Source organism: Zalophus californianus, chromosome 4, assembly GCF_009762305.2.
Source record: "Zalophus californianus isolate mZalCal1 chromosome 4, mZalCal1.pri.v2, whole genome shotgun sequence".
Classification (NCBI taxonomy): domain Eukaryota; kingdom Metazoa; phylum Chordata; class Mammalia; order Carnivora; family Otariidae; genus Zalophus; species Zalophus californianus.
Window position 1 is genome coordinate 9,033,157 of NC_045598.1, and position 23,642 is coordinate 9,056,798.

The window sequence follows — 23,642 nt, forward strand, 5'->3', positions numbered from 1 at the left end:
CAAGGACAGACTCTGTTCTGCTTTTTAATCTAGTTGTGTCTTACCTACCTCAACAGGTGGAAATTTCCTGGAGTGCAGGGCCGGTGGGGTCCTCCTCGTCCTTGTTAGTACCACAGTAGCTCCTTTTTTTGGGAGCGAAGTGCCAGGCACTGTCCTAGGCCTTCCGTACAGCACCTCGCTGGAAGCTTCCTTACAGCAACTCCTAAAATGGGGATGCTGCGGTTCGCATTTAGAGATGTGGAAGCTGAGCCCCAGAGAGGCTGTGGCATTTTCCAGGAATGCAGAGCTGGGGGCGGGGCGGGGGCTGCGGGGATTTGAACACAGGTCCGCCTGATTGCAGAGCTCCTTTCGCTATCACCGCCCCCCCCCCCCCCCCCCCCCCCGTGTCTGGATGCCCCTCCTGCCCCCGCCAGGTCCCGCACGCTCACTGTGTCCTTAGGAATGTTGGCTGTGACTCTGTAGTCGCAGAAGGAGCTCCCAGGAGACCCAGCCTGGCTGCCTGTGTGGCAGACTCACTGCCATTAGGGCTTTTGCCTCCTTTAAAAGCTGGCTGGTGTAGAAAGCATGATTCCTTCATCCAGTCATTCATTCATTCGGCAGGAAAGCCAGCAGGTTAGGTGAGCACTTGGTGCCCTCTGATGGCGGTGGGCAGGCAGGTTCCCCAGCTGTCTGGCTGTCTGCCTGCTCGTTGCTGGGGATGGGGTTGGGCCCACCTCCCACTGCAAAGTCTTGAGGCAGAGGGCTCACCACTTGCCTCTTCATCATGCAGGGCTCTGGAGCCAGCTCGAGTTAAGGGGAGAGGTTAGGACTCCCAGCCTGGCCTGGGGATGATGGCCTTTGGTGTGGAGATGCGTGAGCAGGGTACCTGCTGCCCCAGGATGTTCCTTTGCTCCCAGCCTGACATCCCAGAGGGGGACCTGGGTGCTGACTGAGGATGTGGCCTGGTGGTGGGGCACTCCATCAGAGGGCAGTGGGCAGGCGGCCAGGCACCCTGATGCATGCCATTCATTCATTCCCCCAACATTCATGGACACCTACTCCAGGCCCACTAGTGCTGGGCTCTGGGGACCTCGAGATGCCCATGACCCGGCTCCAGCCCTCCAGGAGCCACATCGCCAATGGTCACAGACCTGGGCTCTGCCCCTACCTGCCCTTGTGAGGCAGGCCAAGTTAGTGAGCCTCCGTTTTCCTGTCTCTGGACATGGAAAGTATTTCCCACTTTGCTGTCCTCACAGAGCCGAGTGGGTGTGAAAGGCATTATAGCAGAGATGGCTGAGAACCTGCCTGGCATTTTAGGTCGGGTAGTGACCCTCACTGCCATCCTGGAGCCTGAGCCAGGGGCTCCTGGAGCACTGTTCCTCCCCAGGGCTGGGAGGTAGTTTATGGTCCTGACCATCCAGTGCAGGGGGTGGGTGAGATTTTGATGCCAACCATGGTACGTGCGCGCGTGTGTGTGTCTTACATTTAGCGCTAGTTCTCAGTTTTATGCCACACTGGCTGCTTTTCTGGTCCTTGGGCATGCCACATACATACCTGCCTCAGGGCCTTTGCACTTGCCTTGCCCTTCATCTTGAAAAGCTTCTCCTGCTGATATCCCCTAGTCTCATTCACTCCACTTTTTTTTGCTCAGATGAAATCTCCTCAGAGAGCCCTTCTCTGACCATCCTGCCTAAAAAAAGCTCTCTACCGGGCGCTCTCCCTCCCCGACCTGCTTTGTTTTCTTATATAACACCCATCGCCTGTTCTGTGTCTTTCTCATTTTCATTGCATCTTCCTCCTGGAATGTGAGCATGGTGAGGGCAGGGACCCGCTTGCCGCTGTAGACTCGCAGCCTAGAACAGGGTTTCTAGCGCTCCTGACATCCAGTAGTTGTTGTGGGGCCGTCCTGTGTACTGTAGGGTGTTTAGCAGCATTGCCTGGCTTCTACCCACTCGATGCCACTAGTAGCCCCCCTTTCGTTGTGTGACAATTAAAAATGTCACTAGGTATTGCTAAATGTCCCCTGGGGGAGAAATTGCCCTCGTTGAGAACCCCTAGCTTAGAATAGGGCCTGGCATGTAGTAGGTGCTAAAAAGTACTGACTAAATGAGCAACAATATTCCTTTGACCTTTATCATGGCCCTGTTTTATGGATGAGACAGAAGACTGTGAAAAGCCAGTGGTGGCAGGGCTGGGTTCCAGCGTGTCTCCCTCTGTCTCCGGTATTTCTCTGGGCTCCTCTTCATGTTGAGCTTGGGTCTGCTGAGCCTAGGGGTGCTCTCCCTAAAGTGCTCCCTCCTGTCCCTCACTTCCCCACCCGAGCTCGTGACAGGGCCACCCACGGGCAATGACTCAGGGCCCTGGTACGCATGTGACTTGCCCAGAAGCGGGCAGGGAGGGAAGCTGGGGGTTAGGGAGGAGAGAGGGGTGCCACCAGGGGAACGGGAACAGAGTAGAGATGCCGCCGCTCCCAGTTCCGGCCACTCTGGCGGGCCAGGGGGAAGCACTATTGATGACTTAGGGGAAGGGTCCAAGCCTCAGAACAGACACATCCTTACGCTGCTGTTTACAGACTGTGTGTTGTTGGCAAGTTGTTCTGTCTCTGGGGGTCTCTGTGTTCCCATCTGTAAAATGGGTACAACCCTCACCTCCCTGGCTTAACTTCAGGGTTAAAAGTGCTTCGTAGGCCGTACAAAGCTCCCCGGTGGCTAGTTGAGCACTTGTGGTTTTGCGGGGCCTGACCTGACTCTGGGTCGTGGGGCGGTGCTTGGGCTGAGGTGGGGACCACCATGGAGTCAGAATCTCTGTCTCTGAGCCATGGGGCCCCAGGGTGTGGGTGGCAGACCTCCGGCTGCCCAGAGCTTCTGCCCAGCGTCCCTGAGCGCAGCTCTCATGCCGCCTGCCTTTTCCTGGCGGTCTTTCTTGCCCCGATGCCCCTCGCTGGGCGGACCCGAGCATGTGGCCATGGCTGGCGGGGAGGGAGGGCAGGTCAGGGAGTCACAACCCTGCTCCTTTCATGAGTTACAGGTGCTCTGTGTCATTTGAGGGTGAGCGAGGGGGCACACTTGGCACAGTATGGGGGGGGTCCAATGGCCTCAGCTTCCCCGCCTGCAAGATGGGCCTTCCAGGCTATCTCTAAAATCTCTTCCATTTCTAACCTCTGTGATCCCGAAGTTCTGTTTAGTTGTAACCCTGAGAAGGGAGCGCCCTGTGGAAGACCCCCTGAGGCCATGGTGTCCTTTCTCCAGCCTCCAAGGGACTGCCAAGACAGCAGGAAGGAGCCCTGGCCTGGGTGTCAGGAGAGCAGAGTTCCCTGGCTTGCTGTGTGACCTTGCTCGGGTTACTTAGCTTCTCTGGGGCCCAGCATCCCCTTCCATAAAACCTCGCACCACTGATCCCAACACTGTCTTTGGAATGTTGGGAAAGTGCCAGCTTCGCATATGCTTGACAAAGGCCACAGACTGAGGGGTAAGGGGTTCCAGAAGTTTTCCCAGGAAGAAGAGCCCAGCGCCCCCCCCTGTTAGTGTCTTGGCTTCCCAGAGTGCCTCCCTGCTGACCTCAGTCCCACTTGCTGGGCCTGGCATGATTTCCTTGACTCAGGCACCCTTGGCATCAAGAATTCCTGGCTGCCTGTCAGCTTGCTTCTGAGGCCAGACGCAGAATCTTCGGGCAGCACAGGATTCATGGGTTTCCTGCCTCCCTGCCCCTTCGCAAAGTTTAAAAGCCAGACCCTTCGGGGCCCCAGACTGGGGGTAAGGCAGTGCTGTGGGCATCCACTGCAGGGCCTGCTGTCTGAGAACCCACAGCTTCAAGGAAGCCGGGGTGGGGAGTGACGGTTTCCTTGAAGAAGCCCTTTGTCACCTGTGATGGGCACACAGCCCTCCCTGCTGGTTCTGAGTCCTGCCAGCCCCCTTTACAGCCCAGGGCTGTGGGCATCTGTCCCCCTCTGCCGAGCTGTCGACGGTGGGGCTGGGACGCTGAAGCCCAGGGCCCACCCCTGTGGGCCCCGCGGTCGTTTTCCACCGTGGCGTGTTGTGAGGTCATGGGTGGGGGTAGTGACGTCACTGTGGTTTGGGGCTCTCGGGTTGCGCACCCAGTAGGAGGAAGTGTCTGTTTACCGACCGGGGTTCGGAAGTGTAGATTTCCTTCTGCCCCAAATGTGAGCCGTGCGGGGGGAGCCGAGTGGGGGGACAGCTGCCCAGGAGGCCTCAGGCTGCCGCTGTGGTCCTGCCTCTGCCCTGCTTTCTCGCCGACTGGGACATTGCCCTACGTCTCTGAGCCTCCACGTCTCCTTTGCGTGTATGTGTGTGTGTGTGTGTGTGTGTGTGTGTGTGGGCCATGTCTCAGTGTAACCTGTGCAGGTTTATGATCACTAGACTGTTGGTTCGCTTTCTAGAACGAGAAGCCCCATCAGCCAGCTCTTTCACACCAAGTGATGCACGTGGGCATGGAGGGAGGCTGCAGGACCCACCTCCCGGGCCCCAGGCGGCCGCCACCCTCCCTGCTTTGGTAGCAGACGCCAAGTGGACACGCGTGGGGAAGATGGGCAGCGTGGAATGCGGACTGACTTCATGAGCCACAGGCTGAGTCTGTTTCTGGAGCGCTGGGTCCTCAAGAGGCCGGCAAACCACTGCTCTGTCCCCGGCTTTGGAGCCGGGCCCTGGGTTGACCCAGCCGCTCCGACCAGAGACAGGGTAGAAATCCCCAGGGGCTTTTGTTTGTTTTCCTTTGCTGTCCAGACAGTGGCCCACCCATCTGTTTCACTCTGAGCTCGGCCTTGAGTGGGTATGGCTGCCGTGGCCATGGGTTCAGGGAATTGAGTGGGCCTGGGAGGGGGGTGGGGAGTGGAGTAGGGAGGGATTTGGGGACAGGCAGGCTGTGCACCGGTATCTCCTGGGCCATCCATGGGAGGCCTTGTCCAATGCCTATGAGGAGAGACGCCAGAGGCTGCGGGAGGGTCTGGAGCATGAGACTGGGAGCTGGGGGTCTGGTCCTGGCTCAGCTGCCCTCCCTGGACACTGAGATCAGCAGGGACCTCGCCCACCCCGGCCTTAGAGTCCTTTGGCCCCAAATGTTAGACTGGGGGAGGTGGTGCAGGGGTGGGGGTTGTGGCTTTGGGTAGAGGGTGGAGTGCCGTTGAGGCTCCGTCTGGACTTGACAGGGACTCTCCTGGGAAGGGCTCCCAGCACTTTACCTTAGCGAGCAGGCTGCGCACCGGCGTCCTGGGCACCCCTGTCTGTCCTTCCTCCTGCCGGCCCACAGCCCGGGGCTTCCGTCTGCCACTCGCAGAGACTCCAGCTTCGGCTCGCCGGGCCCCTTGGTCACTGCCCCCATCTTTTCTTGTCACCTCCCTGGCTCTGCCCCCCCCCACCCTGTCCTCTTCTGGGTCCTCCTGGAAGGTCCTCCTCCTGCAAGGACCACACAGGGATCCCTCTAAAAGCTGAGCCCCGAGGGTGGGCAGGGTGGGGAGTGGTGTGGAGGGAGGCGTGGTGGCGGGAATGGCAGGGGACAGTAGCTAGACTGTCCTGGCGGGAGCTAAAGCCTCGTGCGGTACGGCGATGGCACAGGAGGCCATCAGCTGTTTGGGGCCAGGGAACGCGAGTAGTAAAAAACGTAAAGATCACATTAGAAAGTGGGAGCACCTATGATGTGGGGAGTGTTTCCTAAACATTTTACATGTCTTCTTCTTCTTCTTCTTCTTTTTTTTTTTTAAGATTTTATTTATTTATTTGAGAGCAAGAGAGAGAACACGAGGCAGGGACAGAGGCAGAGGGAGAAGCAGGCTCCCTGCTCGGGGAGCCCGATGCGGGGCTCGATCCCAGGACACTGAGATCATGACCTGAGCTGAACAAAAGCAGACGCTTCCACCGACTGAGCCACGCAGGCGCCCAACACTTTACGTGTCTTATTTCACTTACTCCTCACAACAGGTCCCCCAAAATGTGTACTGTCTGTGGATGAAAAGATTGATGTTTATTAACCTCATTTCTTGAACAAACTCTCATGCTGCTGGCTAATAAGGGGGGGCGTCCGAATTCAAAGCCAGGCAGCTTCACTCCAGAGTCCCTATTTCGACACCATCCTCACTGCCTGGCTGGGGTTGAGGCAATAGGGAGCCACTGATAGTTTTCAAGTAAGGGAGTGACTAGAGCAGAGTATGTAGGAAGGTCACTCTGGCCTTGGCGGGCAGGCCAGATGAGGTAGAGTGTAATCACTGAAGCCAGAGCCCTGGGCTGAGGGGTTCGCAGCAGAAGAGGAAGAGCAAGGAAGGCTTGAAGGCTTCAGGGAGGAAAAGGGGCCTTTGGACTGGACCCAAGACCTAGTGTGGGACAGAGGTACTAAGGAGGAAGAGGAGCTGTCTCTCTCTGTCCCATCCTGAAACACAAGGCGCATCTGCCTTCAGCCCTGCCCCAGCCGGAGCCAGGTGTTCCTGGAGCTGTCATGGGGAGCCACAGGGTGACTGACCCTGGCCTTGGTTACCTGGGCTCCGGCTGACCCACTCATCCCAGGTGTAGTGTGAGAGGTGATGTGCCCCCCACTGGCAGGGGGCAGGATTCCTGGGGGGCCTCGCTCTGCTGCCAGAGTACCCGGGGGCCTTGCGCTCCTCTGCGCTTCGCTTTTGCCCCCTTGGTAAGGTGGGGACGGAGGTGTCTCTGTCACTTCCCATTGGGGCTGGGGCTGACATCCAGGGGGTGCTTCACGGGGCCGGGCAAGGGTCTCATGCCTTCCCTGAGCCCTCAGCCCTCACAGGCCCCTGGGGAGGGGGACCATCACTACCCCCATTCTAGAGGCAACTGAGGCACAGGGGTTCAGCTCTGTGCTCAGGCTCTCAGCTCACTGGAGGCAGGGCCAAGATTCCACCCTAGGCGGTCGGGCTCCAGACCTCTGCACGTAAACCACCACCCAGATGTAATGCTGGTCGCCGTGCCTGGGAGGGACTCTTCTCTGAAAGCTGCCAGTTGGTCTCCCCCAACTAAGGACAGACATCTCCTTCTCTCTCTGTGAGCCATTTCCTGCCCCGTTCTCATGTGGGCTCCAACTCATTTCAACTAACTGGAAACAAAGACTTTTGCTTCTGTTAAACAATTCAGCATCTATTAGGCACCTGCTGTGTCCTGTGTCCTGGGCCTAAAGCAATGAGTAATAAAAACCCCCGCAAGTCACGCTTGGCGCTCTTACTACCGGTGAATCATACTGGCCCTATATGGTGGGCACTGTGTTTGTCCCCATTTTATAGATGACAGAACCGAGGCTGCAGGATGGTTTAAACCGGGCTAGACTTGGCTGTAGGAAGGTGGCTTTGGGTCCATCTGGAAAGCCTGGGGACCAAGAGGGAGGAGGCTGTAGCTGGCGGGAGACGCCAAGGGAGGGGAGACAGGAGCCAGGGACACTGAGGAGGCCACGCCGACAGGACAGGCCGGTGCGTGTAGGGCTGTGGGGGGATGGAAAGGGGTGCCCTCTGCTACTAGCTCCTCGGGGGCAGGGGCCACACCCTGCTAGATTCAAGCCCTGGCACTGAGCACAAACCTGGCCCCCAGAACCGGATACCAGCCCGAGCTTCCTGTCTGCCCCTGGCTCACTTCTAAAGCGACATCACAGGAGGAGGCCGAGAGGGGGATGTGTCACCCCTGGGCCGCCGCCTGTGATGTGGTCCCTCTTGCCTGACGCGGATGCCACTGCTGTCCATGACGGCAGACGAGCCTCCGCTGCCCCGGCCCCGGCGGCGCCCCCGGGTCGGCCTGGCCTGATGTGGCTGTGCCGCCCCCCGCCCCCCGCCGCCGTCCCTGGGGCTCCCACGAGCCCCCAAGATGGAGCCCCAGACGGCTCTGCCGCCTCCCACCCTATCGCAGGGTCCCAGGGGCTACCATGCAAATGATGGGGTTTCTCTATTGCTCGAAGAGGGCTTCCACCTGTGTGGGGTCCCGGTGTCCTTCGCAGACGCCTCCGCCCCTCCCCACAGCTGTGGCCTCTGGCCCTGGGACCCTGGAGACCCTTCTGGGAGAGTCACTGCCTCCCCCCGCACCTTGCTCACTGAGTATTCTCAGAGGGGTCACTGTCCCTCTCGGGGCCCCTCTTCTATAAAACAAAGGAGCGGGACAAGACCACAAGGCGTGAAACTGTCCAAGGACACGGAGGCAGACGTGGCTGGGATGAGCTCCCATCTGCTACTTGCTACCTGTTCTTGGACTTAGCATGGACGCTCCGGAGGCCTCTATCGCTGCATCCCTAAAACGGGGTCATAGCGATCTCCTTGCGTTGGTGCAGGAATAAAGGAGAGAATGCATGCGGTGCCCAGTGCTGTGTGTAGACAGTAGGCGTTTCCCCGGGGTCTGCACAGTCTCCCTGTCTTTCTGGCTCTGTGAAAAGGATTGGTTTGAGAGGCGCAGGCTACTCCCCAAAGCCTGAAGCTTCTCCCTGGGGTCTCTCCCCACCTTCCCCCCTTCCTGCCCTCTCCCCGCCCCCAGCGGTGCTCCTGGGGGAGGCCGGCGCTGTGACCCCTTCCCAACGATACTGGCATCTAAGTTCGGGCGGGGTGGGGTGGGTCGGGTCTCCAGAAAATTCGAAAGCCTTGAAGACCCCAAAGATGTTGCGCTAACGGTTGACAGGAAGAGCAGAAGGCTCCGTGCAGAGTTGTAGTGCTCTGGGAAGACATTGCCTGGTGGGAGCCGCTTCTCCTTCCCCGGGCCTGCCCTGCTTTGCCTTCCGCTCTCTCACTGTCTACTTATAAATAGGAGAAGGGACAGAGGGCCGCCACCTTGGGGTACATGCGGGGCCAGGCCGTGCTCCAGGAGCAGGGAAAGACCGGAAGTCATCTGGGCCAGGTTTTGCCCCGTTCCCCCCGAGAGCGCGGACTCAGACTCCAGACTCGGACTGGCGAGGCCGACCCGCCTCTGCCACTTGCTGGCTGACAGCCCCGGGGCAGTGTCCACCTTGAACTGGTTCTTCCTCCCCGGTCCCTCCAGGACCAGAGTGAGTGGGGAGGAGGTCAGGAAGGGAGGGGGCAGCGGGCAGGAAAAGGCAAGCCTGACTCCCCAGGTGACTCTCGTCTGGCCATGGCTTTGGCCCCGGCAGGTCTCTGAGGCTCACTTGCTTTCGGGAACTCACCGCCATATTACTGTCCCTTCTCCTGGACTCTGCGTCCCTGGGTTTTGGCCACTCACCCAGGCTCTTTATTTTGGGGTCCTGTCACCCCTGCAGGTGTTCCCCTGGAGCGAAGCCTCTTTGGGACCACCTGAGGCAACGACCCCAGGAAGCTCACATCTGGCCCGTGGGACTCTCCCTCTCTCTCTGCCCCAGTGAGGCCTCCACCCCACTGTCATGGCAGCTGGCCTGCCGCGGTCTCCTGACTTTATCTCCTCGAGGACTAGGCCTGGGATTAGCGCATGGGTGACCCTGTAACTCCAAGGAGCACAGGTCAGCTTCCCCACACTTGGCCTCAAGGTGGGAGGGAACCCCCTCCTTTGCAAGGCCCACATGAGCCATCTAGCACCGCCCGGGCCCCGGGCAACTTGTCCTCACCTTGTCCATTTGTAGCTGAAACCAAGCAGAAGGAGCCAGTTCTAATATTCTGTCTGACACAAGTCTGTAATTCAGGACCTTTGCAGACCCTGAGGGCTCCCCCGGGGGCCCCCCTGGGAGCAGGTGGTGAACCTGAGTTCAGACCCCCTGCCTTTGTTCTTACAACCGCTCCAGGAGGAGGCAGGGCAAGGCCTATGTGTCGCCTTTTTACAGGTGACAGTGTAGAGGCTCCAAGAGGGTAAGTGACACCCGCAAGTCACCCAGGACCAGCGTGTGCACCCAGATGCTCTAACCTCAGTCTAGTGCTCCTCCAAGATGCCGGGTTCTACATCTCGGGCCCCTCTCCTCCCAGAGGCCACCTGCCCAGGCTGCCCTCACCCTGGGAGAAGGAATGAGGGGTGGGGGCGGGGCCCTGTGAGCCCCTCCCCGGACCCACTTTCAGCCTGGCCTCACACCCCCGCCCCACCTCCCAGCTCATTCAGTCTTTCCGCCTCTCCTGTGGGCGGGCCACCCACTCACCCACCCACTCCTCTGAGGTCTGTGGAGGGGCCTGAGCTTCCTGACACCCGTCGTTGAGAAGCCAGAACTGGAAGGGGCTTAGAGCATCAAGCAGGCCCACAGCGCTATTTTCCAGACAAGGAAACTGAGGCACAGAGAAGCCGGTTACTGCCCACCATAGAGGGAGTGCCTGAGTAGGACAGGGAGACCTCTGGGTGAGCCCAGGGGCGCTGAAGTCCTGTCTTACCGGGAGGGGGAGAGGGGAGATGAAGACACCAGCTTGATGCTGGGGAGGAAACAGGGCTGGAGGCGAGGAGACCATCTGAGGCACATTTTCCATCTGTGACTTGAGATTAGTAACAGCGCTGACCTCACAGGGCTGGGATGAGGACTCAGCGGGGCGGTGAGGCGTGCGCGATGCCTGGCTTGGAGCGAGTCCTGGGAGGGGGCGCTGTGTCTGTGTCCGGCGCCCTTACCCTGACCCCCGCCACTCTGCCTCCTAGCTGCCGGGCCTCCGCCCGGCCGCCTCCTAGCTGGGCCTACAACAAGCCAAACCCGTTCTCCCGATGCCTTCTGGCCCCAGGCAGGGCAGGCACTGGGGTGTAGTCAATGCAGTAATGCGCAGCACCTGGATGGGCAAGGGTTTGGTACGTTTGTTGAGTGAATGAACGTTTCTGCTCTCGTCCCTGACTTTCTCCACCATGAAATGGGAGGTCGCCGAGATGCGGTGTCTGAGGCCCCTGCCGGCCCCCGGCGGCTGCACCTCCATCCTGCCCCCACTTCTGGGCCCCATCCTCCTTTAACGGGGCTCCCACGCATCCTTCCAGCGCTCGGCACCAGCCGAGCCTGAGGACGGGTCCTCTCAGGAGCCCAGTGACACAGGCAGTTGTGGGAGGAGCCAGCTCTCAGGCGGCCCATGTCCCTGCGGGCTGTGGAAGACCGGCCTGTTCTGAGGTTCCTGGGGGGGTCCCCTGGGAAACCAGGTCAGAGCTGAGGTCAGAGGATGGTGGCCTGAGGCCGAGAGGGGTCCCCTGCACTGGTGTGTGTGTGTGTGTGTGTGTGTGTGTGAGAGAGGAAGAGCCTGAGTGACAGGCAGAACCTGTTGAGCCCGGGCCCCGGTCCCTGCGTGGCGCGGAGGTAGATGAACAGGGGTGGTGGTGCGGCGGTGACCCAGGGACGAGGAGCTGGCTCCTTCAGCTGTCCTGAGGAGGGGACCAAGGAGTTCTCCAGCGGGACCAGGAAGAGAGTCACATCCCAGCTCCACCCCATCCTTCTTGGATGACCTCAGACAAATGACTTGATCTCCGCCAGCTGTGAGATGGGCCCGCGCCCACCTGCTTTTGGGGGTGGAAGTAGGGTTCCATAAAGTGCCTGTGGCCTGGCCCGGCGCATAGTAGGTGCTTAGCGAATATCCCGTCGTTTTCCTGCCTCCTCAAAGGGCCAGAGCTGAGAAGCTGGACGAGTGACGGAGGCCACGTGGTGGGAGGGTGTGCTGAGTTTTGGGGCACACCTGGGGTCCTGGATCTGTGTCAAGGGGAAAGGGAAGCTTGGGTCCCATGTTTTGGGGACCTTCCCGAGAGAAGGGAGGCGGGAGAAGAGGCAGCAAGGAGTGGCGCTGTTGTGCGCCAGCCTCGGGGCGGGGGTGGGGGGCATGTCACTTCACCTCTGGGCGGCTGGGATCCTTGCAGGGGGGAGACTCTGTGGGACCGTGGGTCTGGCGCATACCGTGGCTCTTGGGAGACGGCAGGTGCTCAGCGCATGTTAGCTGCTCCCTTCCGCGGGTTTCTCCCGTCCTGGGAGGAGGGGGCCCCATGCTGAGCAGAGAAAAGGGAGTTGCTGACCTTGAGGTGAGGGTGGGTGAGGCGGGGGCCCTGATGGCCTCCTTGTGCCTGGTCCTCCATCACCCTGCCACCAGCCAGGCCCCCTGGAATGGCCTAGAACTTTTGGGAGACCAGGGAGGTGCCTTTGCTTCTTTCCACCTCCATTTCCCACAATCACAGGTGCCTCATGCATTAGATCTTAGATAGGCCCTTCCTCCCTCCCTCCCCCCTCCCTCCCGTCTCCCTCCCTCCCTCACCCCCACCCCGTCCTCCCTCCCTCCCGTCTCCCTCCCTCCCTCCCGTCTCCCTCCCTCCCTCACCCCCACCCCGTCCTCCCTCCCTCCCGTCTCCCTCCCTCCCTCACCCCCACCCCGTCCTCCCTCACCTCCCACCCCCCTCCTCCCTCCCTACTTCCCCCCTCCCTCTCTTCCTCCCTCCTTCCCTCCCTCCCCTTCCCCCCTCCCTCCCTCCTTCCTTTCATCTATTTTCCTCTCCCCCCCTTATTTACCAATCCCATCCATCCACCCGCCCATCCGCCTTCTCTCCAGTCCCCCGTCCCCACACTGGGTCACAGATGGCCTCCCCTGTTATAGTTAAGAGTCATCAGTGATTTCCAGATTTTCACCTGGGAACCTTGTATTTTTGGAAGATTGGGTTTGCTAAACTGCTGAGTAAATTAAGTACTATCCAATTTATTTCCTCATTTTAAAATGTCAGTCAGAGCTCCCTGCGGGTGGGTGATATGTGAGTCTGAGACTCCCCAACACCAGCCAAAGGATCTAGAAGCTTCTGTAGCCCTGCGTTGCCCAGAGCCCGTTTGCCCCGCTCTGGGGACATCCAGAGACCCCTGGCCCATGTGGCTCCTGAGGTGACCTGAGGCCGGCTCCTGGGGCTCCTGGGGCTGTGGGTCAGCAGGGCCTCTGCTCTGGGGAGCTCCACAGTAGAGGGAGGGAGTGACCTTTTGTCCTGCTCTGCAGAGGGGCTTTCTGTTCCTCATAGTTAAGCCGTGACAGGGCTGTGGTTGGTTTTTTGTTTTTTTTTTTTCTTGTCCAAAGGATAAACAGGCCTGGAGATTGCTCAAGGGAGGGCTGACCTCCTCTGCCTGCTGCCAGCCCCTGGGCCCTGGAATCACACACAGCAGCAGGAGAAAGTGTAGGGAAGGGTGTTCATAACAAGATTCTGACCGGAAAAGGCCCAGGAGGGGAGGCCTCCAGGCAGTGGCCTGGGGGCTGTGGGGTCCTGCTGCCTATCTTTGTCCAGGAACCCTTGGCCTGTGGGTGGAGAGAGAGCACAGGCTTGGCCAGGGTAGGGCCCTTTCCCATCAGGCCTTTTGGACCCTGACAGGAAATCCTCCTGCCCCAGCCAGGGCTGGCCTCCCAGGGCCGCCCCTGAGGCTGAGAGTTTTTCTCTGCCAGTTGGAGCTGCACTGGCCCGGTGCTTCTCAGCGCCATGTGAGTGAGGGGCTTTCCTAGTCACCGCTGAGGGTCCCGGTGGGGATGAAGCCCACGGTGTGCTGGGCCGGGTCCCTGACGCCTGTGTTAGCCACCCTGCAGGGCGGGGGGCTGCAAGAGAAGGGTGTGTAGCCCTCCCTGCCCTCGGGACAGACAGCTGCCTCTGGGGGTCTCAGCCAGAGGGAGAGACACGGCCCCTTCCCTTCGGGAAGCCACACAGCTGCAGCCCGCAAGGAAGGCCCATCTGGGGGCCACGGGGGACAGTCAGGCCCTCCGCTATGCTTGGTACACAGTTGAATGGTGTGTATAAAGGGAGCTGCAGAAGGTATGATTTCTCTGGTTTAGGGGCTCCCCTAGCCTTTGATCTCTGGGTCTCCCTCTGTGCCCCCCGCCAGGTCATCTTGCTCTGTCCGGGCATGCCAGATAATCGGGTATGTTCAGCAGCAGAGCATCAGAATCGCTTGGGGTTGGGGGTTCTCTTTCTTTCTCTCTTTCTGTTACAGTGCAGTTTCCTGGGCCCACTCCCTGAGCATCTGTCCCGTTTGTTGGGGTGGGGGTCCTTAGGAACATCATTAGGGCAGACCCCCCAGATGTTTTGGACACTGACAGTGAGCCTCACCCCCAAAATGTGAGGCGCCCTGATAAGGGGCCTTGCTCCCTTCCCCTTTTGTCCAGCCTGCTCCAGGCCAAACGGGGAAGGAAGAAGGACTCGGACTGAACGTGTGTGTGTGTGTGTGCGTGCGCACGTGCATGCAAGCTTGAACGTGTGTGTGTGTGTGTGTGTGTGTGTGTGTGCGCGCGCGTGCGTGCATGCATGCAAGCTTGTAGTCCAGATGGGAATGGAAGTCACTTTTTTAGGCTCTGTGTTTTGCAGAATGGTTCCCACTTCCCTTGCTAGCCAGTGTCTTTCCCAGCCTCACTAGAAGGGGTTTGGCACTGGCCCTGGGATGGAGGGTGGGCTTCAGGGCCAGGCCAGGGTGATGGTTGCACCCCCTCTTTATGCTTCGTGGCTGTGGTGCTGGAATGGATCCCTCGAGGAATGACATTGTAATGAAGCCCATTGCTTCATTACCCCTGAACACCTACTACATGCCAGGCTCCAGAGTAGTAACAAAGAGTTACACCCAACCCAGAGGCTCGGAGGACACCCAGCTAGTGGGGGCCCAGCCCTGTCTGCCAGGAGCCCTGAAGGAGGAGGTCGGGATTCTGGGTCCGAGTGATGATTCAGGGTGGCGTGTGGGCTGAGAAGGCTTCAAGGGGGGGGGTTGCTGTCAGAAGACATATGTGGAATTTTGTCCGAGGAAGGGTGAAGCTGTTCCAGGTGGAGGAGGCAGTTGGGGCAAAGGCGTGTCGGCAGGAAGAGCCACAGATCACTCTGTCGCAGGGAACCCCAGCCCCAGGGGTCATCTCTGCCCCCACCCCCATGACTTCCAGCTGTTGGCCCTGAGCTGTTGGCAGCAGGGCCCGGTCAAGGCTCTGGCAGTCCTGACTCCTAGGCAGTGCGTGTGTGTAGGGGAAGGCCAAGGCCGCTTCCCTGCAGCCTGACCCCCCGGGGGGGGGGGTCTCTGGAGCATGAACTGTATACAGTGGCGGTCCTGCAGGGAGGCCGGGGCCCTTACCAGTCAACACCGAGGGCGGCTGGGGGCTGGGCACCCTGCAGGTACAAGAGGACCTGAGTTGGGGGGGGCGATGGCATCCACTGCCTACAGCACCTGGAGCACTTGGATCAGCACCTGGTACCCCATAAGTGCTCAGGTCATGGTCATGTTATTATTGTCATCAACCAGCATTCATCTACTGAGCCCCGACGCTGTGTGGGCCCTTTGTTGGAGTCTGAGGTCCAGAGATGATGAGGCTGTTATTTCTGTCCCCTGTGTCACAGATGTTTGTGGTGCATGCGTGTATGTGGGGGCACATGTGCGTGTACGTGTGCACACGTGTGCAGGTGCACATGCACCCCCCCACCCCACTTTAGCATAATGAGCTGATTGTCCGAAGGGGCCATATCCAGTGTTCAGAGAGAGCCCAGAGGGGGAGGAACCTGACACAGCTTGGGGGAGTCAGGGAGGGCTTCCCAGAGGAGGCAGCACTCAGCTGGAAGCACCAAGGGGGTGATTCCCAGGTGCAGGAGGGAGTAGGAGGCATCCTAGGCAGAGGGCCACTTTGTGCTGAGCACCGTGGTCCTCTGTGACTGAAGCCACTGCCCTCTGGCAGCTCCGGCACCCCACCTCTGTCCCCTGGAGTGTTTGAGGGGCTAGCCCGATGCTCGGGCCAGCTGGCTCAGTGCCACCACCTGCATACATGCGTGTGCCCGCAAGGGAGGGACAAGAGGCAGTAAAAGAAGGTGGGGACTCTCCTGTCTACCTTCCCCTCAAAGGGGAGAAGCCCCCACATCAGGAGAGCACCAGAGGGAGAGGGCGAAACACTCGCGGCCACAGGACCCCCATCCTGAGGTGTTAGGGGTGACAGGATCCAGGGGTGGCTGTGCTCATGGCTGTCCTTCCCTTCCCTCTTCAGGTTGCGTCACTCCCCTATGCTCCGGAGCCTGGAAGCACATGCCGGCTCAGAGAGTACTTCGACCAGAGGGCCAAGATGTGCTGCAGCATGTGTCCGCCGGGTGAGGGGCAGCCTGGGACCCTGACTCCTGGACGCCTGGGGCCCTGGGGGCTGGCGCCTTGCAGGGAGTGTGTTTGGCGGGGGGGCTTGGAGCAGGGTAGGGTCATGGCCCTCAGTTCGAACTGAATTCCTTCTAGTTCCATGAATTGGCCCCGTGCTGCCTTTCGCCTCAGGGCCTTGGCACATTCTGTTCCCTCATCCTGGCCTAATTCCCAACTCCCTTCCCCAGGTTAACTCCTACTTTTCCTGTAGAGCTCAGCTTAGACATACCCCTCCTCCAGGAAGCCTGCTCACACTGCCTGGTCAGATCTGGCCCCTCCTTTCAGCTCCCACTGGCCCCTGGATATCCCCCATGGCAGCTACTCTTCACCCTGTGGTCATGGCCTGGTTCCTCTTTTGTCAGCTCCAGCGTGTGCTCCTCTGGGACAGGGACTGTGGGCTTGCTCTCCACTGAATCTCCAGCGCCTGGCAGAGTGCCTGGCACATAGTTGGGTGTTCAGTACATATATGACCGAATCAGTGCGTGCTTACCCATTTCACGGAGGGTGGGCCTGAGGCCTAACCCCAGTTGGGAAAGCTGAGTGGCTCAACTCCTGGTGTCATCCATCTACTCGTTTGTTGATACATGCATTCCTATACTATTTATAAAGCGCCATCTAAGTGTCAGGCACTGTTCTGAGTGCTGAGAGTACAACAGAGAGCAGGGCAGACAAAATCCTCACCCTCGTGGATTTTGCATCTAATAGAGGCACAGGCAAAGAAGCCAACAGAGGAAATAGATGTGTGGTCCTATCAGAGAGTAAATGCTGTGAAGGAAACAGGGCAGGGCAAAGCCAATGGAGACAGATGGAGCAGGACATGTGGTCTGGTACGGGGTGGTCAGGGAGGGCCTTTCTGAAGAGCTGACACTTGGGCGGAGACATGTAGGAGGTGAGGGAGTGGGTTATACAAATATACAGGGAACAGCCTGCCGGGTTGGAGAAACAGCAAGTGCAAAGGCCCTGAGGTGGGAGCCTATACAGTGAACCTGAGGAACAGTGAGGCCAGTGTGTGGCCCAGAGAGAGTAAGTTAGCAGGGGCCATGGTAAGAGCTTAGATTTTATTCTACAGACGCTAGGAAGCCATTGGAGGGCCCTTGAGCCGTTAGCCTGAGGTGTGGGCAGGCACACGTGTACCTGTCATCTCCCACAGCCATTTTAAGAGACCTCACAAGGGGCTCTTTTTCTGTTAACTGGCAAGGTCTCTGTAAGAAGTTACTGGATGAGCACAGCAGTGAATATGGCAGGATAGGGCTCAAGGCTCAAGAGAGAAACTCCTTAAAGGTTTGCTTTGGTGTTCTCCCATCTCCTGGCATACCTTCTCTTCAGACCCACAAGAGTCCCATGTCCTCATCCTTGATGAGAAACCAGGGACCACATTCCTAGTTGTCCTGCCAGTTCACACCCCCAGGTGGAGAATTTTAGCCAACTGTAAAGAAGAAAGGAGCTAGCAAACCAGTTCTCACTAAAGTGTGATTGACTAGCAACAGGCAGTTCCAGCGGTAGAATCCCAGGCATCTGGGAAGAGCAGAGGAAAAGGCATTTTAAGAGCATCAGGGCTGTGGTGATGAAGTGACGGCTAGGAGCCTGCAAGATGTGAGATGGCTCGGTGAAGGACTTGGAACGCTTTCAAAGAGCCTTCCCACCCAGGCTTCAGGACGCTGGGGCTCTGGGGGGTGGTGGATGAGCCCCTGACCTCTGGCCCTTGCTTTCTCAGGCTCCCATGCACGATCGTTCTGCACCAAGACCTCAGATACCGTGTGTGCCCGCTGTGAGAACAGCACATACACCCAGCTCTGGAACTGGGTTCCCGAGTGCTTGAGCTGTGGCTCCCGCTGCAGCACTGGTGAGTGGGCTCAGAGAGCGGCCTGGGCCCTGGAACCTTCCCCTGGCCGCTGTGCAGCCCATCCCCTCCAGCTGAACACTGGCTCAGATTACCCCAGGCCAGTTTTCTTCACGCCCCAGAGCATGGGGCTGTATGGTAGCCTTTCCCTGTTTACCAGTGCCATTTTCGTTCCTTTTTTTTTTTTTTTTTTTAAGATTTAATATATTTATTTGAGAGAGAGAGACAGTGAGCAGTGGGGGAGGGACAGGGAGAGGGAGAAGCAGGCTCCCCACTGAACAGGGAGCCCTATGCGGGGCTCGATCCCAGGACCCCCGGGATCATGACCTGAGCGGAAGGCAGATGCTTCACCGACTGAGCCACCCAGGCGCCCTGCCAATGGCATTTTCATCCTCTGTCTCACCAAATCCTCTCCAACAGCCCCATGGGGCAGGTAGGCCAAGGGCCGCAGGGGGAGAACTGTGCCCATTTTAGAGCTGAGTAAGCCGTGCCTCGGAGAGCAGGTGCACTTGCTCGCGCCATCATGGAGATGGAGCCAGACCACAGGTCTTGGGACCATGCGGCCGGTGTTCTTTCTGCCCCCAGCTGGGGGGATGCGGGGCCGGCGGAGGCAGGGATGACCCTGGGCTACCCTCTGGCTCTTGTAGACCAAGTGGAGACTCAAGCCTGCACTCGGGAGCAGAACCGGGTCTGCACCTGCAAGCCGGGCTGGTACTGCACGCTGAGGAGGCAGGACGGCTGCCGGCTGTGCACGCCGCTGCGCAGGTGCCGCCCGGGCTTCGGCATGGCCAAACCAGGTATGGGGCCAGGGCCAGCGGTCCTCGGGGACCCCCATGGGCCTCTCCTTCATGGGTGTCAACCTGTCAGCCCCACCTGGGAACATGGACAGTGGTGGCCAGGTGCTTGCCACCCATCCAGCTGGCCACCCCTACCCCTTCCGTTCTTTCCATCAGCACGCCAGGTTAGGCGCCTACTCCGTGCTAGGCCTTGAGGGGCCCAGAGAGGGATCAGATTAAGCCCGAAGTTCCTGGAAAATCAGGTGGTGCCCCAGAAGATGAACCCACGTGATCCTGGAGACCAGGAAGTCACTAGAATTGGTTCAAGAACAAAGTGCCCAGCTGTGTGTGTGCGTGTGCGTGCGTGCATGAGCGTGCGTGTCCATATGCTCATGTGCACGTGTGCATGCTCACGAGTGTGTTTTAAGGGGCAGAAGGTGCAGACAGAGGTCCGTAGGCCCCTCAGGCTTCTCCTAGGGCTCCTGCGCCAAGGCCCGCCTGTTCTACTAAGAGTTACAGTTGGTGACGGGTTCCGATTTTTCCCTGAAGGAACTGCAACGTCAGATGTGGTGTGCACTCCCTGTGCCCCAGGGACGTTCTCCAGCACAACATCATCCACAGACACTTGCAGGCCCCACCGGATGTGAGTGGCTGAGTCTTGGGTTCTGGAGGAGCAGGGAGGGCGGTCCCTGGGGGACTGTGGTCTAGTGCACAGAGCGGCCATGCCATGGGACCTGAAATCCACCCCCTTCACTGCCTTGGGTTGAGGCACTGGGGAGCCTTATTTGCTGCCGGGATGGCTCTATCCCATAGTGGGCGGGTCCCAGCACAGCCAGCAGGTGTATGGTAGCCTGGCCCCGGAAGTCAGCACTGGGTTGGGGGCATGGGGACTGGGCAGGGGGGACAGAGACGGGCCATTCTGAGGGGGGATGTGGCACAAATTCTCTCTCCCGCATCCTGGGTGCTGGGACTCCTTACCCACCCTCCTGGCTCCCCATGAGCGAGCCCAACCACGCCGAGCCCTTCTGGCCTCTGTTGTCCCCTGACCAAACCTCCTCCGCCCCCAGCTGTAGTTCTGTGGCCACCCCTGGCAACGCCAGCATGGATGCAGTCTGCACTTCTGTGACTCCCACCCTGGGAACGGCCCCACGCCCAGCCTCCACATCCCAGCCAGGGCCCACGCAGTTCCAGCGTGGGGAGCCAACTCCAGGGCCCAGCACGGCTCCCAGCACCTCCGTTCTGTTCCCGATGGTTCCAAGCCCCCCCACTGAAGGGCTCAGCACAGGTGACATCTCTCTTCCCATTGGTAAGTCCCAGGAGGGCTCGTTCAGCCTCTCTACTCTCAGAGTTTTACTGAGCGCCCGCTGAGGGCCGGACCCTGTCCTCTGTCCTGGGAGGCGGGTGCTGGTGAGACCTGTCTTCTGCCAAGACGTGGTGCTGTCACTAAGAACCGCTGGGTGAGAGAGGTGGGGTCAGCATTTTATCTGCAAGAGGAGATGATCTCCTGGTTGCCATTTCTGATGAACTCATTAGCCGATGAGCTGGGCCAGGTCACCTCATGGGTTTCCCTTCTGGGGTTAGGACTCCATCAGACCACAGATCTCAAAGTGGTGACCCGGGGGCTGAATGTGGCAGACGGACATGTTTTGTCTGGTATGTAGTTTTTAGCTTGTTGGTCTTGTAATTGAATTTGAGAAGCTCTGGACTGGGCTTGCCCCTCCTGTGGCAACCCAGACATCTTTGGTCATGGACTTGGCTGCCTGGCCCCTGGTATGTTTGGGTTTGCTTTCTGCAGTTGCTTTGAGCTTCTCTTTTTCCTTCCAGGACTGATTGTAGGTGTGACAGCCTTGGGTCTGCTGATAATAGGGCTGGTGAACTGTGTCATCATGACCCAGAAAAAGAGTAAGTTTTCATTCCTTCCTCTTTCATGCATTCATCCATTTGCTCTGGAAGCTTTTCTGGGGCTCTTCCTGTGAGTCCAGCACCGGGCACAGCCTTGTGGGTCAGACAGAGCTGGATACTCGCAGTCCCTGTTCCGTGGGAGCTCAGAGCCGGGGGCAGAAGGCATGGCCACTAACTTACCTACTAAGAGGCAAGATGTCATCAGAGCAATCCAAGGGGGTGGCAGTCTGGGATTCTTGCCTGGAAATCCTGAAGCAGGTGGTGGTGTCGGAGCTGAGTCAGATTTCCGTGGGTAGACATGTGCAGGACAGAGAAGGCAAGCTAAGGAGAGGCCATGGCATGAGCAAAGAGGGGGACGCTGGACAACAGTTGGGCATGGTGGAGGGGAATGGGACAGGGTTGGGTCAGCTGGGGAGCTGGGAAGGGGGGCTTCTGTGTACCTTGTCTGGTGGGTGATTGCTGCCGCCCAGGGCTGGGCCTAATCTGAACGGTTCTGCTTGGGCCCCATGCTGCCCTCCTCGTCAGAGCAGGTGTGACCTGAGGAAGCCACTCTCCCTGACTTGTCTGTCCCCTCTCTCTTCTTCACAGAGAAGCCCTTCTGCCTACAAGGAGAAGCCAAAGTGGTAAGTGTCCCTCTGCCTCCCCCTCCTCCCTTGCTCTCCTTCCTGGTGGGCCGTGTTATTCCCACGGGAAGCCGTGAATTCTGAAGGTTGGTCTGCCCAGTGTGAGGCGGTGTGCTGCCCTGGGGGGCTGAGGGAAGGTCAGCTAGTCTGTCCTTGGGGGTTAGGCAGCCCTCCCTGGGCTAAATGAGAGGGTGAGTGTGAAGTGCCCCATCAGAGAGCAGGGGGTCAGTGGTGTCGGCACCAAGCACCTGCTCATGGACCCCTGTTGTGACGTTGGGCAGATGAGAAATTACTCACGATGCTTGTCTCCTCACCATTAGAAGGGGACAGTGTCTGCTTAGCCCCACGTGAGGGCTGTGCTGTTCACTCGGTGGCGACAGTTCTCAGCGTCTCCCTGAGGCCTCACAGAGCTCTTCCTCATGGAGCCGTGCGGGGGGTACCCTGGTGTTCCAAAGAGGGTCTGGGAGGGGTCGTCTGTGGGGTTGAGAGGGAGGCTGGGGGTTGGGGCCCTGCGTCCTGCTCTCTGCTTCGACCAAAGCAGCTCACCTTTGATCTTTTTTTAATAAAACGGGGTCTGTGAGGGACTTTTGTTAGAACACTGGCGTGGTAGCTCATCAGTTTCTCCTCAGGAAGGCGTGCATTTGATTGCAAGTGACTTAAAGCAAAGGGGCTTTATTTTTCTCATGTCCCAGAGAGTCCGGGGGTTGTCAGCTGCTGGAACCGTTCATTTGCATCCCTCTGTGAGGCCAGCAGGACCCCAGGCTCTGCCCCCTTCTGCGTGTCGGCTTCTGTTCTCTTGCTTGCGGCCTTACCTCGTGAGATCGTGGGCCCCACTCTGTATGTAACCTCCGGGTTTGAGGCCGAAAGAAGAGGGGAATGTGGCCAGGCCGGCGAGGGTGCCTTTTATCAGGAAGTCAGACCCTGTCCCCGAAGCCCTGGGTGGGACAGGGAGAGGGTGGGCTTCTCCTTTCGTCTCACTGGCCAGAGCCGGGTCGTGGGACCACCCCTGGCTACCTTCCCAGCCTCTGAGGTGGAGGGAGGGACAGGGCTTGGGAATGGGTGCCGGATGGGCCAGTACACCGTGTCTGCTGTAACTTTTACCTGGTTGGCAGGGCAGAATTTTTGCCCAGTTTACAGATGAGGAAACATTATGAGGAACTCCCTCCATGTCCCCAGTCCTGCTTGGGCAAGGTTTCTCAACTTCAGCCATTTTGATATATGGGGCCAGATAATTCTTTGTCATGGGGGCAGGGGGGACTGTCCTGCGTACTGGGGGTTTCCAGCAGTATCACTAGCCTCGCCCCACGAGATGCCCGTAGCATCGGTTCTCAGGAGTGACAACCAAAAATGTCTCCAGATATTGCTAAGTGTCCCCGGGAGACCCCCGATCGAGAACCACCATGCTGGGGAAAAGCTCAGCCCTTGGTGGCCCAGTGCCCAAGGTTTACACAGGGAGTCGGACTGGGTAGGGACCGGAGACTGATCTCAGCTCCTGCTGTTGCTGGCAGGAAAAGAGGTGCAGAGAGGGAACGTGACTTGTCCGAGGTCACATAGCAGCGTGTCTCTGGACTCCTGGCCCGCCTGCCCTGTGTTGTCGCAGACAGACACACTGGCCTGGAAGTGCAGACTGTTTCTCCGCCGCCCCCCACCCCGGAGTACAAACGCCACACCTTCCTTTCTTCTGGCTTCAGTTCAGGGGTGCTGACAGTGGCTGCCTGGTGGGGTTCCACCCAGCCTCCCTGCTGCTGCAGTGTCTGTCCCGACCAAGTGTTTCCCAACACTCGATGCAGCAGAGGTGTCTCAGGCGTGGCCAGTGGCCTCCATTTCCCCTTTCTGTCCACTGAGTTTCCTGTTCACCGAGTGTAACTCGATTATTTGTTGAGTGTGGTTGAGGATAGAGCCCAGTGGTGTGCTGGTAACTGGCTCTCTGGGCAGCTAAAAAAAAAACCCCAAAATCAAAAATGCAGACTCTGATTTGTGGTGTTTGCTCACACCATCGTGCACATTCCCACCATGGCCGGTTCCGAGCCCCTGAGAACTCACTCACTGCTTAGCTGGGCGATTACTCACTGCTTAGCCAGGAGCTCACTCACCGCTTAGCTGGGAGCTCACTCACTGCTTAGCTGGGCGATTACTCCCTGCTTAGCTGGGAACTCACTCACTGCTTAGTGGGGAGCTCACTCACTGCACTTACTGCTTAGCCGGGAGCTCACTCACTGCACTTACTGCTTAGCCGGGAGCTCACTTGCCGCTTAGCCAGGGGCTCACTCACTGCTTAGCCGGGGGCTCACTCACTGCACTTACTGCTTAGCCAGGAACTCACTCACCACTTAGCCGGGAGCTCACTCACTGCACTTACTGCTTAGCCGGGAGCTCACTCACTGCACTTACTGCTTAGCCGGGAGCTCACTCACTGCACTTACTGCTTAGCCGGGAGCTCCCTCACTGCACTTACTGCTTAGCCGGGAGCTCCCTCACTGCTTAGCCGGGAGCTCACTCACTGCACTTAACTGCTTAGCTGGGTGCTCACTCACTGCTTAGCCGGGAGCTCACTCACTGCACTTACTGCTTAGCCGG

General features: G+C 58.9%; 1 protein-coding gene across 2 annotated transcripts in view; it reads left to right on the forward strand.

Moving 5' to 3' along the window:
• The window catches only part of TNFRSF1B (TNF receptor superfamily member 1B), a 33,225-nt gene that overhangs the window by 2,042 nt on the left and 7,541 nt on the right, over positions 1-23,642 (forward strand). For both annotated transcript variants that reach the window (XM_027615369.2, XM_027615378.2), the window contains exons 2-8: positions 15,785-15,884; positions 17,639-17,767; positions 18,412-18,561; positions 19,090-19,183; positions 19,608-19,846; positions 20,365-20,442; positions 21,031-21,065. In XM_027615369.2, the coding sequence (XP_027471170.1) occupies positions 15,785-15,884; positions 17,639-17,767; positions 18,412-18,561; positions 19,090-19,183; positions 19,608-19,846; positions 20,365-20,442; positions 21,031-21,065 (825 nt within the window). The remainder of the gene's footprint in view (positions 1-15,784; positions 15,885-17,638; positions 17,768-18,411; positions 18,562-19,089; positions 19,184-19,607; positions 19,847-20,364; positions 20,443-21,030; positions 21,066-23,642) is intronic.